Source organism: Sceloporus occidentalis, unplaced genomic scaffold (genome assembly GCF_023333645.1).
Source record: "Sceloporus occidentalis isolate IW3139 unplaced genomic scaffold, rSceOcc1.0.p SCAF_68, whole genome shotgun sequence".
NCBI lineage: Eukaryota > Metazoa > Chordata > Lepidosauria > Squamata > Phrynosomatidae > Sceloporus > Sceloporus occidentalis.
This window is the reverse complement of record NW_028317048.1, coordinates 147399-163454: the sequence shown is the minus strand read 5'-3', so window position 1 is coordinate 163454 and position 16056 is coordinate 147399. Positions and strand designations below refer to the sequence as shown.

Below are 16056 nucleotides of genomic sequence, written 5' to 3'. Positions count from 1 at the left end.
TCTAGAATTTGGGAAGATGCTGTCCACCTACTCTCATGGTTTATAACGATTCCCGCTGCAGTGTCTTATCATTCCCTACTGTACTAAATATGACCTACACAACAGAATGGAGAACTACAATATGAGGTCCATGCTAAAGTAGCTTTGGGAGTAAAGTGATTGCTGCCCATACATGCTTTTGTGAGTGAAATGCTAGCTTTAACCAGGTAGATGAGCTGTATTTTTAAAATATAAATGTTTATCATATTCACAAACAGCATTTATTTTAGGGAATAAAGTGCTGCAGAGTAACTGGCAGTTCTCTTTTGCAAAGGTGCAAGTACTCAGTTGTGGCAATTATGGAAATGATGTCCCCTTCTTGCCTTCCACTTTCTGCCAGTTGAATTGCTGCTGTTGGCAAACTGAGACTGAGGCGGTCCTGTAGCCTTTCCCTAAATTCCCCCAACAACCTGCTCCACTTCCACTGTGGGTGGGCAGTCGTTGAATTGTTAAATTAATGAAAAGTATGCTCCACCACAAGTCCCCTCATCTGCATACATAACCCTGACCAATAGATGCCATAATCCACTTGCCTATACTACTAAGGGACCAAGGAACCAAGGGGTTCTCCATCCCTATGAACCACAAGAAAATAGGTCATTCTGCAAGAGGATGGTAGGAGGCATCCCTTAGCGTGTGGGTAGACTGTGGTTCAGTGTGGTTTTTTGGCCCTGGGGATGGTACACCCTTGACTCATACATTACAAAAGCCCCGTACCCCACAGCCTAGGGCTGGATGGTTTGGTTGGGGAACTGAGGGGATATGGACTGCATAAATTGGGTATAAGGTTATTATTACTCATTGTTTTATTATAAGAACTAGCTCGTCACGTAACAATAAAGATTTACAGAAACACAAGGTGAGGAGGGCCACACTAAAACAAGCTTTTTTTATTTTGTTAATCACTACCAATATTTTGGATATTTTGTAAGCCAAAACTGTTCTTTTGGTTTTTTTTTATCCCATTGTATTTTTTCCATAATTTTGAAGTGAGGGAGCCAAAGAAAAATACATACACAAACTAATATACAATCTAACTTAAATTCATACATACATACACACACAAACATACGTACACTTACATACATCACACAGCTTGGGAGAGTTTTTTTTTGCAAGATACATAAGTATATATATATATATATTTAAATATACGGTATATATTCTGTGTGTCTCTGTGTGTGTATATATATATATATATATATATCTGTGTGTGTGATTCTGTTGGGGGATAAATGCAGCAGGTTAAAGAATAATCTGCATCATGTTTAACCCTTCTTTTATTCATATCTTGAGAAAGAAAAGTGCAATGGCAGCAGCACATGGGTTAAATCTGAGATGTCACCTATCTTGTTAAATCTAAATATATATACATATATATGCATACACCTTGCACCCATCCAGTTTACTCTAAATGTTTATAAATATATTTATATTGCAAGGTGTTCTCAGATGGAATCCATGTGCTGCTGCTGCCACTATCTCTCCTCTTTCTCATTACCTCCCCTTCTCTCTAAATCTTCCCTTTATCTTTCTCTTTTTAATCTTTCTCTCTCCATTTTCTTACTATCACTCCTCCTTCTCCACATCTCTTATGTTTCTTAGTTCCTGTAGTGGGAGCGTGAGGTCTGTTCCAGCGCCTCATCGCTGTGCGCATGGGTTCAGTGCTGTGGACTGGGATGTGACATCATATTCCTGCACTCGCCATCAATAGCCGACACGCTTTGTAAGGAAGCAGTGTATTTTAGGCCCATTTTAAAAAATGGTCAGTTGGCCCTGGCCGTGCACGCATGCCATAGGTTTTCCATCACTGGTCTAAAGTATGGAAATTAGGTAAACAATGCCCCCAAAACATACCATGATCAATGTGTCTGCAAAGGGGAGATGGCTCAACATCTGTGCCATTTTGGCCAGTTCTCCCACTTTTCATTGCCCAGTGTTATACCAAAGATACATCAAGGGCCATCAAAACCCTTGGAGGCCAGAGAGGAGCATGTGCTGATCTTGTGTGTCTGTGTGGGGTTTATGGGGTTCTGAGGACCCCAATTATTTTGAAATGTATTTTTGATACTAGATCACACTAGCCCATTTTATATTTCTCTAGTTTATATAAAGCTCTTTGTATTGCCCACTGGCCAAACTGACAAACTAGAATTATTAGATTTTTAGAGAAGAAGAAATACATGCTCTTTTTTGCTCTCTTTTTTATATTCGGTTGGTTTTAGCCCAAAGCACCAACTAACCCATTGAACGTCTAAGAATTTTGTTTGAAGTCGCTCAGACTTGCGTGCATACAAATGGTACAGAGGTAACCCAGTTTCAAGATTACATATATATGCCGAAAGCAATCACCAGGAACAATTCTGATGTTAGCTGACCATCCATTGTAGACACGTTTTTGTATCTGAAAAAACTAGGTGACATTAAAGAATCCAGCCTGGAGACTGAAACCTCATGTTCATAATTACATGCTCTAAAGCAATAATTGTAAAAATAGTTATTTTGAACAGCATTTCTGGTTAATGAAATCAGCTAGGAGTTGGATCCATGTGTACGTGAATCAGTGAGTGTGTATGCAAGTTTATATTAGTCTTGTGCACATGGACCTAAAGAAATTCCAACAAATTTTTTGTTATTCAAAAGCAAAACTAGTTGTCACTCACTTTCTGTCACGCTCTCTCTCAATGTCTCTCCACGGTTCCACTTCTTGTTCTGAGCTTCTTCTCCTTCCTCCTGTTCTACGTGTCTTCGTTCTTTCTTCTATGTTGATCCGCTTCTCCCAGTGATCCTCTGCATCACTCTGGCCTCCTACAGACCTTCCTCGTCAGACTCTGTCATGATGATGAAGTGCTCCAGAAGACATGGGTAGTACAGGGGATCACTAGGAGAAGTGGGTCAACGGAGAAGAAAGAAGACCATGGGAACGTGAAGGAGGAGGAGGAGCGGGGAACAAGTAAGTGAATTTTTGTGATTGATCGAAACTCAGGTAATATTTTTAAAATTCTGGTAAGCTGTACAATAAAATATTTTAAATGGTTCATTCAACTGATTCTTGTTACATTTTTGACAGAAATTCTGGAAATCAATAAAGGCCATATAAAAGAGGGATAAAAAAAAAAAAGAATCTGACACTAAAATTGTTTTCAAATTGAACCCTTGCAACTATGGTATTAGGATTATTAAAATTAATTAAATCCAGGCCACCCAAGTAATACATAAAACACACTAAACTAATTATGCTTGAATGTATAATTTAAGTGATTTTGTTTAATTACTATGTTAACAAGTGGGATATTTTGGTTATACTAGAACTTTTTTGGGCTCTTCTTTATAAGAGTTCAGTAATATCTTTTTGTACATTCAATATACATTTAATATGAAACCAACATGAAATCCCCATTTACAGCTCTGGGCACCATTGCTTGTGCATTATGATATTAAATTAAGCTATTTAATATCTTGTGCCTTAATTTATGCATTTTTTGAAAATGTATTCGGTGGTCCTTTTTTTTTTTTTACATCCATTAACATGTCTTTGTTAAATTATTTTACTTCAAACTGATGTTAGGTTATTACATTTATTTCTCTTTGTAATTGCATGGAAAACTTGTAAATGTGGGCTAAAATAATGTGTTCAAGATTTACAAAGACTCTATTTGAACCAAAATGTATTAATGTTTTAATATCGTTTGTAAAATTAGAAATATGAACAGCAAGGGTGGCCGTATTTTTTGATTTAAATCTCTTTTTTTGCTGCTGTTGATTAAGGCAAAGGGGGTCTCTACAGCTTTTTAAGACTAGTTCAACTTAAATGAACGTATTTTTTCGGTTACTTTTATCTTAATTGGCTGTCCACAGGTTTGCATTAATCTGCTCGGATGCACTGTGATTGAAAATATTGCTTGCCAGACTTTGATTTTGAGTTACGCTTGCTAACTGTGAGTTTGAGAGGTCATTGCTCGGTATGTGTGGTGTGGGTTGAATCGATTACTGATGAGTATATTAGCCATCTTATCTTTTTTCTCAAAATACTAATGCTAATGCTAATTGAAGACAATATTTTTCAAGGTTAATTTTTGAGTTCTAGTAGCTTTAACACCCTTTCCATTGATGAGTAATTGATTGCAATGCGGGGACAGAGTGGGCCAGATGTGGGTTGGAAATTAACTGATCTCCCATGAATTCTACTTTCCTTCACCCTATGAGCAGCCTGTAATGAATTTGAGGGGAGACCCAGAATGTACTTTGCTTAATGACATCATTCAAGTACAATCTACTTCTACAACGAGATGTTACAAAGTTTCCCACTCACAGTACCATTACCAAGCTTTCTATGCTACACTAGCAGGGGCAATACATTAAGTATTTTATTTTAATGTATTATTATTATTTATTGATTTGTAAAGCGTCATCATATTCTGCAGCGTTGTACAATGGGTAAAAAGGACATAACCAGTTAAACCAGTTTACAATCTATAAGTTTACAAAATAACTATCATAAACATGTTTACAACACTTACCTTACAACATCAGCTACCTTGGTTTAAACCACCCTTTAGGCAGGTGCAAGTTTAGATGCAACAGTTTGTGACAGTGGAATCCTACCTTCCAATGCTTATAGTAAAACTAAGTATTTCCAAAGATATATTTTGCAAACCGAGTGCCTGGAGTATAAAATGTTTCATTGATGTTTTGTATGAATCAGCCTCTCGCAACAGAATACTTTGATATATGTATATTTATTGAACCCTACAGCCGTTTGAAATCTTAGCTTTAAATACAACTCTAGGTGCCATAACTAAAATAATCTTGTGCCAGTGTTTGACTCAATTCCATTAAAACAATTTAGTTAAAGTGTGGCATGGTTAAGACTCCATGGACCCTTAAACCACATATGTGTTTAAATATCAAACATCTGTATGGTCATACCATTTTGTTACATTCACTGTATTAGACCAAGCTACCAAAAAGCTGTGGAAAAAATGTGAATCCTTTTGCTTTAGTGATGCAATATGAAGGGCAATGATCCGGCTACAATTCTTCTAGGAGAAGGGCTAACATGGAAAACAAAATCACAACTTTACATTTCTGCATTACAGCTAGTTTTTTTTCAACAGAAGCTGCTGGTGTTGGAATTAATGCCCCTGGACAATTATAGCCCCTTGCCTCTTAAGGTTTCACTACTCTAGGAGATAGGGTAATCTTCACAGCTTGACTTACACATTTGTGGCCACGAGCCTTGTAAGTCTCATGACTAAGACATAGCCAAGATACCCTCCCTTGTGAATGTAAACTATAACCCATAATGTAATCATCCTGTAGCCCCCATGGGTACTGTTGGCTTTTGAGCCCAGAGAGACCCAACCACCATCATAGCCAGCTCTACCAGTCACACCTCCTTTTTTATCAACTAGCTGCCGTTCACCAGCTCAGATGGAATATGAAATCACAGCTTCTATATGTTTTAGATATACCTTGAGGACAAAGCAGTTGCGCTCAACTAAAGCTGATGACAGTAGTAATATGATGATGAAACCTGATTGTGTTGTAGATTCAGTTTCTTGGATAGAAAAGAGATATGGAATAGAGAGATCGCTTACCCTATTAGAGTATGAGCCAGGGTAAAACTGTTTTAGGCAAGTGTGGAAAAAAGCTTTTTCAGTTAATGGTTGTGGTTCGACCTACATAATAAATTGGTGCTCATTAGCACCTCTTTGGTATAATTGTTTAATCATACATCTAACTATATACCAGACTTGGTGTACCTAGAAGAATTGATGCTGTTTTGAAGGCAAAGGCAAATAAATATTAATTTGGTTTAGATTTTTCTTTGCATTTTGTTAAATGATTTTAAATTATGTAGCACTACTGGTCACTCCACATAGTCACAGTGCACCTAGGAATTGTGTAGCACTCCCTCTGCTGGTCACTCCACATAGTCACAGTCTACCCAGGAATCGTGTAGCACTCCCTCTGCTGGTCACTCCACATAGTCACAGTCTACCCAGGAATTGTGTAGCCCTCCCTCTGCTGGTCACTTGGTCACTCCACATAGTCACAGTCTACCCAGGAATTGTGTAGCACTCCCTCTGCTGGTCACTCCACATAGTCACAGTCTACCCAGGAATCATGTAGCACTCCCTGTGCGGATCACTCCACATAGTCACAGTCTACCCAGGAATTATGTAGCCCTCCCTCTGCTGGTCACTCCACATAATCACAGTCTACACAGGAATTGTGTAGCACTCCCTCTGCTGGTCACTCCTCATAGTCACAGTCTACCCAGGAATTGTGTAGCCCTCCCTCTGCTGGTCACTCCACTTAGTCACAGTCTACCCAGGAATTGTGTAGCCCTCCCTCTGCTGGTCACTCCACATAATCACAGTCTACACAGGAATTGTGTAGCACTCCCTCTGCTGGTCACTCCTCATAGTCACAGTCTACCCAGGAATTGTGTAGCCCTCCCTCTGCTGGTCACTCCACTTAGTCACAGTCTACCCAGGAATTGTGTAGCCCTCCCTCTGCTGGTCACTTCACATAGTCACAGTCTACCCAGGAATTGTGTAGCACTCCCTCTGCTGGCCACTCCACATAGTCACAGTCTACCCAGGAATTGTGTAGCACTCCCTCTGCTGGTCACTCCACATAGCCACAGTCTACCCAGGAATCGTGTAGCACTCCCTCTGCTGGTCACTCCACATAGTCACAGTCTACCCAGGAATCGTGTAGCACTCCCTCTGCTGGTCACTCCACATAGTCACAGTCTACCTAGGAATTGTGTAGCCCTCCCTCTGCTGGTCACTCCACATAGCCACAGTCTACCCAGGAATTGTGTAGCCCTCCCTCTGCTGGTCACTCCACATAGTCACAGTCTACCCAGATACCAAATGAATACCCTACATTTAGCATTTTAAGACACTAAATTCTGTCAGTTCACTAGAGACAAAGGAATAAATTAGTAATGCAGCCTTATTGTGTTCTCTGCCTGGAGTTTGTGCTATCATATGAATCATGATTTATTTATTTATTTTTCTGTTTCCCTGTCTCATATCTTCTTTTTCGATATCTGTTTTGAAAATCACAAACAAGAGTATTCTGGTTCGCAATAACAAGAATTAATAATACAGTCCCTTGAGCCTTATGAATAAGACCTATTTTATTGTGGGTAGCCAAGATTGTTTTCCATTTTACTTACTTTATACAAACCTTTCTATCTACATGTTTCACTCACTAAATTCTTGATTTCCTTATGGGAAAGTTCTACAAACATGTTTCTTAAAGAGGAAGTCAGTGTCGCTGATTACTTGTCACATAAAGTGAGAATGTTATAGGCTACAGTGAGCTGATCCATCATTTAATGTATCTTTTATGTATATTAGGACAAGAGGTCATCAGTATATTATATGTAGCGTAATACATTGCACTGTATGCATTTAATTGATATCAGGGTTCTATACAGTCTGCCTTCATTTTCTAAATGTGACACCAAACACACGGATGTATATGCAATCCCGCTTGTGTTTTTTTTTGCAAGGTTGCTAAGCAACAGGAGCTAATACCGAAAATACATTTCCTTTAGTTAAGAGCGCATGGCCCAGTTTTTTTTTCTATCCATGGTTTATCTTTCCAGCTTCAGTTGAGGAAAGTCTCGTTTGCCAGCCTGCTTGTTTTGACATGTAGAAAAACAGATTTGGAAAAAAATCTTTGTGCCACACTTTGATGCTAGGGTTGTTTTAATGACAGATATGTATGTCGAGACTTCTAAACAATTAGGAAATTCAGCATAAATTGTAACCTTTAGCATAACTGTGCTTTCCTTAATGGACTATAGTAATTACAGGCACTTGGAAAGTATGGAGATGAAATAATTGGTCCTGTGATCTTTTTTTTCCTCTGTAGTCAACCTTTTCATGACCAGTAATGATGTGTTATGCATATTAAACAGAACTGGAATTATATATCGGACTAGCGTCCTTTTCAGTACGCTCATTTATCTACAGGATCTGTCTTATTTTAGAGCAGCAGCAGATACCGTATCGCTATTACAACAGGGGACAGTGAAAATGAATAATGACATTAAAATTGACAATACACAATTTGCCAGTAAGATTAACACACATTAACACATACTGGTACAGAAGGAGAAGGAGAGGACCCTGCTCCTGCCATTTGATGATTGTAACCAGTAGTTGAGGACAGCCTGCAAATACAGTCGGGATGATGTCAGCAAACCTTCACCAATGCCTGTTTATAGTTACAAAATAATAACTCTCTGCATTTCATTCCTGAGAACTTTCCAGAAGTTTTCCTATGGGTGCTTGAACTAGGTTGAGCTATCCCCTATTACATCACAAATGAAACAGGAGCGGACAGAGTCAGGCCCCCAGAGCCCCAGTATTCACCACTCATTTTTATCGCTTGTCTAGAATCCCCAGCAGGTGTAGGAACATTGCTCATGGTGGACATTTATTGGTGTGTGTGGTGGACAATTTAGTGATGTTCTATGGATCTTCACAAACCTTGTGTCCTTATACGCTTTGTCTATCCATGATCCCCGGTAATAGCTTCTTGCTTTGTGGAATACTAATTTTTAGCTACCGTTAATTGTTCTTGGTATATTTCATAGTATTTGGCATATTGTCTACAACAAAAATAATAAATATTTTATTGGAAACATATATAGCCCATGTGTGGCATATAAGAAAATGAGTATCAAACATAAATAAAACACTTATATATAATTAAATTAATGCAACTATGGACTTGAAACATTAAAAAACTCCAGATGCAAATAAATGTTGCAAAGCATTTGCATATTGGGCCAGCCTGATGTCATAGATCGTGGAAACAGTTATTCACTGTGTCTATGAAAAACAATGTATTGCTGACAAATGCAGGTTAATTCAATAACTAACAATCCAACTTACCCTTTGAAAATTCTGTCTTAATAGAAATTAAAGTAATTCAGCTAGGTTATTTGGTGCTCGGGTTAAAATGTATTGATCAAAAGTAAACCAATTATGACAACTGAATAAGAAAGACCAGCATGTATACTGAATGCTTTGGTAGCCAGGTTGACATTAGGTAATATAACACAAAATCTTGATGTTCTTCTGTATGTTGGTCTCTTTGTTAAGCTGTGATCATTACGGCTTTTAGAATGTTTAGTACTGTCTAGAATGAAAAGAGAAAAAAGTCTTCTGTGTCCTTGTTTATGTCAATTTTCTTCAAACTGCAATTTAAGTTAAAAAAAATGTGAAAAAACTAAAGCATTAAAAATAACAGGTGAACAAATCTATAATACACTTCATCTTACAGGACCTGTATCGTCACCTGTCTTCGGATGATTTGGATTCAGTAGGAGACTCAGTTTAAACAAGAAATGGAGCATTGTTTCTGGTTTGTGAATCGGTGACAGTTTTAATGTAACTAATTTAACCATCGACAAAAGAAGAAGAGCAAAAGCTGCATCAGGTCCATGTCTTAATTATGGGAGGAATGAAGGGGTGTTTAAGTAAGCCTTATCAATTTAGGGTATAAAAAAAAAAAAGAAAATGTCTGCTTGGAAAAAAAAACTAGGAAATTTACATTGAATAAAGATTCCCAAAAATGATGTCATAATGATTATACTGCAGTCTGCTTTAGAAATAGGTAATGCCTGGGCTCTTTCCCAGTGTAATTAAATAAAAGATTTGGCCCGTAGTAAGTCATGCAGCATACTGCAGTTATTGTGGTTCTAGGACATCATATTTTACAGAAAAGATAGTTTGGTTGCTAATATTACTATCATGGAAAAAACTCTGCATAGAATAGAGTAATTCCAGCAGTTATCACACTATGTTTTCATCAGACCCATGTCCGTTTCCTCTGTCACTTTTGTCCTTTCTTAAAGACAACATTGTTAACTCATTTTATAACTGACTTTGCTTAACTTTTACTCAGAAGTAAAGTCACACTTTTTTACCGCAAAAGCACAAAAGAATTGTAATATTCTATATATATAATCCATATCGCTAGAGAACGAGTGGTGTTATTTAATATGACGTTTATGATTAGCTAAAATCTACTTTACTACAGTTTGGATATAAAAATACCCCATGGAAATGTAAAAGCTAGTAGCTAGGAGTTTTAATTCAGATAAAATCCAGGTTTCGTCACAACCAGGAATCTTAATTCGCTCTTTTACATTTTGCCACACAGTATTTTGCAATTACTCCATATGATCTGGCCATGATTTTTCCCCAAAAAATGTTTTTACCAAAGTGTAGTGCTTCCCTTGTATGAACTATTTCAATTAGTTATAAAGGGCCAATTCTCTGGATATTCCTAAATGGACAAACACAATCCTCTTTTTCCAGACAGGCAGATAACCCCTTCATCCACCCCACGTTACACGGACCGACCCTGCAGCTTTTGCATCTTCGTGGTTCACTAATTTCTTTGCTATAACCTAAGGATTGTCAGAATAAGTTAATTGTAACCTACTAACTAAGCTGGCCCGTCATGCTTAGCTGTAGGTGAAAATGGACTAATCAGTGATTCTTCTGTGCTGTTTTAAATGAGACACTGTACTACTTCATAAATAAACTCCATCTAATCATGTATAATCATGTATAAGCGGCAGTCTTTTATCATCGTACATGGGAACTCTCTGGATTTGCCCTGAAAGCCCTAGGTATTTCAACTGATTTACTGGTGGGGTGGAGTGGTGTTTGGCCCTTTCCATTCATTCTGCCTAATATCTGCCCTTGTTTTATGACAATAGGGGCTAGAATCACGTCATCAAGTGCATATAGCTATAACTTATGGACACGTTCCACCTGTTTTATGCTCCCACATGGACCTCCAGTGGACCTTGGAGTTAAACTTTCCTGATCCATTTACCACTGGTTAATATAAATCCCCAATGAATGTAAACTAAATAGCTCTGCCTTTACTTGATTGCATTAAACGGTCCTTTTTGCTCACTTTTGTCTTCTACAAGAGAGGCCTGACAACCTTTACATTAGGGATGCACAGTCCTGCCCAGGAGGGTGGCATTAATTTCCAGATAAGACATAAAAATTGCTTAATTGCTCAAGTAACTGTAATATTTGTACATGGTTGTTGGTTTTTTGTTTTTTTTAAACTCATAAACTCCTTGCCCTTTTGCTCCCCTCCTAAGCAGGAATGAATGTCCCTGATCCCATGTAGTCTGTCCTGCCACCATTCTTAATGCAAAAAAACCAATCTGCAAATCAGCATATTTAACCAAATACTCAATAAACTTCCATCTGGTTCCTTTAACGAGGTATTTAGCTTGTTTGGTAAAAACGCTGGTAAACAGCCATGTTAAACAAAGGACCTCATTCTGTGCAGGTCCGGAGATCTGAGCAGGCCTGAAATGGCCGTCTGGCTTCCAGTGGCAGATTGGGTGCTCCGGTGTGCAGTAGCCAGCTGGATATGCCCAGCCACGCTCCACGTTAAAATGGAACATGCGGCTTCTCATATCCAGCCATCATCCAGCCTCAAAGTATCAGGACTGCCTTATCATTGCCACCCAACCCTGAATTTAAGGGTCATTTATATAGGGACACCATGGAAATATATAGTGGAATGGGGCTGTTGGGCTCCTACCCATTATCTGCATGTTTTGAATCTACTTCAAACATCCCATACAGACTAGCTTTATTTTCCAACATTGATTGTGTGAGAAATCTGGTATTATGAATGAACCAAAGTACCACCAAAGTATTTCAATCTATTTACTCATTACTAATCATCTTTATCAAAAAGTTGTTAAAAATTCCCCATCTGATACACCAGGTCTCAAATTATGATACGTGATATCTATTAAGAAATCCTGATTAAGAAATAGAGAAGATAAAAATGCTAATGAATAATAATATTAATAAAGAAAACATTTAAAAAAATGAAGGTACTGATTTACATATAAAAATGAGCGGTGTCTGGGCAGACTACACTTTTGTTAGAGGTAATCACGCATACCCCAAACTCTCAAATCTTTACTCTAAAATATGTATGTTTTTTTGAAAATGAACCATTAACACAATTGTTGTCGTCAAGAGACTTTCCATTGCTTATTTGAGCTATATTGTTTTTTAATGTTTAAAGGGGGTCATAGATTCTATAAAGACGAGATATGAAAGTTCATACTTATCTTGCCTTACTGGCGATTCACAGGGTTCCAAAAAATATCTCATCTATGATATAGCCTTCTAAAGTGCATCTCCTGTGAAAATTGGGGCAATATCACCAATTCCTTTTTTGTGTTGTTGCAATGACCCCTATGAAGTGGAAAATGACTCATGTTTACTATATAATGGGAGAGAGATTGATATTTCCTTAACGAGGTGCCCAGTTTCTGGGCTCTTCACAAAGGGAAATAGGGAAACAAATAATGTCACAAAAAAGAAGAGCTTTGGTAGATTTTAATACGAAAAAGGTGTTTATTTGGGACCCTGTGATTCACTGTTGAGTAATATATGTCTTTGTACAGTCTTCATGATGGTTCCCCTTTAGAGGAAATATATGTATATGTGTGTCATAAGGTATGTTGTGGGGCATGTTGAAATTATTGTTGCTGTATTGCTAAAGAGAACGTGTGATGTTGCACAGTTATGAAAATGCTTCATCGATGTTGATTGTTGGATTCAATAAAGTTTTTATGTATACGTTACCATATGTATGTTGCTTGTAAAGAGGAACTGTCACATTTGAGATAAAACCAGAATTCGACCCTCCACTGAAAACCATCTACAACCTGTTATTTTTTAAGCTTTGTTTTTAGGATGTTCAGGCGTCACTCGCCTACACAACCTGTAAAACTGTAACTGTTTTATATGCAAATTTCAATCGATTCCCCATGATCCCTAACAACACTTCAGCTATCGGGCCAAAAAGGAAGTTATACGATTCTTACTATTATTTTTCCATTGTTTTAGAAGACAGCACATACATTTTCAGTGCTTTATTTCCATTCTTTTAGTACCACTGTAATTATGAATATATTATAGCTAGGAAGCTATTTAAAATATGATGCATCAGCAGCTTGCCAGCTTTCACATATTACACAACAGAATAATAACAATAATAAAAAGTATTTATTATTATACGTAAGTGAAGAAATACATGAAAGATGTATGTGGGCGTGCAAATAATATAGATCTCGGATAATCTATAATGCGACATTTCCTCTTTAAGGACAGCCTGGTTACATGTTGGCTGTAGTCAATTTATAGCATTGCAGAAGCTGCTGAACTATACCTTCCATGAATGTCAGCAACCAAATTCTATCTGAGAATCATTGTTCATTAATTTGTGGACAGCTACTTATACGTGTTTTTTTTCATATATATATATATATATATATATATATATATATGACAAATTGGAAGCACATGCAACTGTACAATTCATGCAGATTTAAAGTTTTTTGCTTATATCCATTTTAATGAACAACCTACAAAGTCTTTCTGGACGTATTTTGGCAATCTTTCTGTAATCATTTTACTCAAACTATTATTGTAAAATGATCATGAAATACAAAAATAAAGGCCTAGATTTCTCAGTTTGTGCTAACCTTGTTTTGTTCCACAAAAGTACGTTTCGATGCTCTTACCATAAAACAAGTGATTAAAAGTAAATGTCAAAAAAATGTATTCAGCTATAGGGGTGTAGCATCTGTAAAATGTAAATTAAAGTGCCCACACCTACTGAGATATCTATAAAATATACAAATTAAAGACAGAACTGTCAGATCCCAAATGTTCTATTGTCAAAACACAGTACTAAAAAAAAAAGTATTATTAACCTTCATTTATAAAATATTTGCCAAACCAAGTGTGTTTTGTAATCAGCCACTTGCCATGATTGCCCATAAAATGTTTTTTTGATTGCATCACCAGTTGGCTTCTTTGCAAGTATTAGCTGTAAATAGTTTCTTATATGGCAACACACCTTATCCTGTATTGCAGGAAGAGGAATATTAACCTTAAATAAACTATCATTTTGTTTAGCATCTCATTCATCATCCTCCTGGGTCTTCGATTAATGTCATCCTATCAAAATATCCCTCTTAATGTCTCTAAAATGATGCCATCTCCGGTCCAGCTTTATTCTCTCATTAAACCTTTTTAATGCATTCTCTTAATGCAGACAGATCAGATTAATAATACAATTTATGGACTAATAAAGAGTTTGGAGCCTATCATGCTTTTCTGTAATTCTGCAGCAGAATATTTTTTCACATGTCTGATAAATCTAGGCCGGCCATTTTATTCTGTTCTCTCTTGGACCAGTTCTTGAATGTGGCATTGTTAAATAAGGAAATATAGTGCTATAATTAAATGTTACAATCTATAAAGCATGATACCTGTCTCTGGTATATGGAAAATTATTCTCACTTTTATGCTTATACCTCAGGAATGTTTTTTTGTTCTGCAATGAGGTCATGGAGATTAGCAGTCATTTGAGTTTATGAATATGCAGTTGGATGTACCCACCATATACACCAAAGCATACATAGTAAACCAATATTTATTGCTAATGTCATGTATATTCTCATGTGCACACGCACAGATATAAAATGATGACTTGTAATTCGTATAGCTAGAGATCTGTAATATTCTGATATATACCAAAGTAATAGTGAATCCACTATGCATGGAGAACAAGTTCTAAAAATGGGTTAGCATAAACAAAACACAACAAGTGTCATCAATTATAATTTATAATAAGTAAATTAGTTTAAAGATACCTGTCTCTGGTATATATAAAAGTAGTCGACATCCAGGGCTGGCTTTGGGTATACCTAGTGATCTAGAATCACATATAAGTGAGTATACTGAGACAATCAGTTTTTTAAAGATCCTGGTCTATGGCTTTTTCACTTAATAGTACGACTCTTTTCTAAAAGCTTATGGTTGGACACCTTTTTCAACTGTAATTTTTTTTTGCAATTAATATAACGGCTCAGATAATAACAATTTTGAACAAAACAGGCAAAGAGGCTTACTAATCATCAACTAAATTGGAATCTGTGCATAAAGCTGTGAACAAGTGAAAAACTATTTTGCAACTTTGTTCTTGGGGATCATGTCACCCTTATCACATAATTACATTATAACTAATAGTATAGTTAGAATCAACAACATCTGCTCACAGGCTTAAAGTGGAAGCCAAAGTAAATGTTATTTGCTGCAAGGCAAAAAAAATGATTTTGTGATGCTTGTAATTTTTACTTTGTTTTATAGACCTCGATATTACACCCTTAAGACCATAAGAACAAATATCTTAAGGAGTGTGAATTTTACAAAGTAAATTAGGTAGTCGTTGAAATCAAAATTTTAATGAAGTGGAATAAGGCTGGCCCTACCATAGAGGCAAATTAGGCAACTGCCTAGGGTACAGAGCTGGTATGGACCCTCAACATGGAGAAAGCAAATGCTAGAAACATTTTCCTGGGCTTCTAGAATCTCTAGGGCTAACCTTGCATAGAATAGCTGTTCTTATAATTATAGACTCTTAAATCTCAGTATTTCAATATACATAAGAATATAATTGAGAAATGTAGGTTTAAATTAAATATATTATTATAACATTAACAAATGACATAAAGGTTATCTTAGGTTATAAGTGATAATCCCACCATTGGAGGACCATCAGTATAGATATAACACAAATTGGCATTGCTCTATTAGAGAACACAGAGCACAGAAGTTGTTAATACCTTTTTATAGACAACTGTTTGCAAAGGAAGGTGAAGAGGCCCAATCTGAAGAAAAGACACCCATAACTTAAAGCAAAATGTCATGTCCTAAACCCCAGGATGATCCATTTCTACTTCTGGCTGATAAAATATGTTTATCTTGTAGGCACTCTGTATATAGACCCCAATGTTCCAATGTCTTACTTCATTTGTAGGATGTTCTCGTTATAACAACATGTAATGGCATCTGCTTTTGTCATCAAAATTGTTGTTTTGTTACAATTTCAAATGATTGAATAATATGAAAC

The 16056-nt window shown here is 36.7% G+C and overlaps 1 protein-coding gene across 8 annotated transcripts in view; it reads left to right on the top strand.

Moving 5' to 3' along the window:
* The window catches only part of LOC149286464 (serine/threonine-protein kinase DCLK1-like), a 132737-nt gene that overhangs the window by 72037 nt on the left and 44644 nt on the right, over positions 1 to 16056 (top strand). For 6 of the 8 annotated variants that reach the window (XM_089493885.1, XM_089493882.1, XM_089493880.1 and 3 more), the window contains one exon: positions 9358 to 9414. The exons of the other annotated variants lie outside the window; for them this stretch is intronic. In XM_089493885.1, coding sequence (XP_089350011.1) covers positions 9358 to 9414 — 57 coding nt within the window. Of the gene's footprint in view, positions 1 to 9357; positions 9415 to 16056 lie in introns of those variants that run through there. 8 annotated transcript variants of the gene reach the window in all.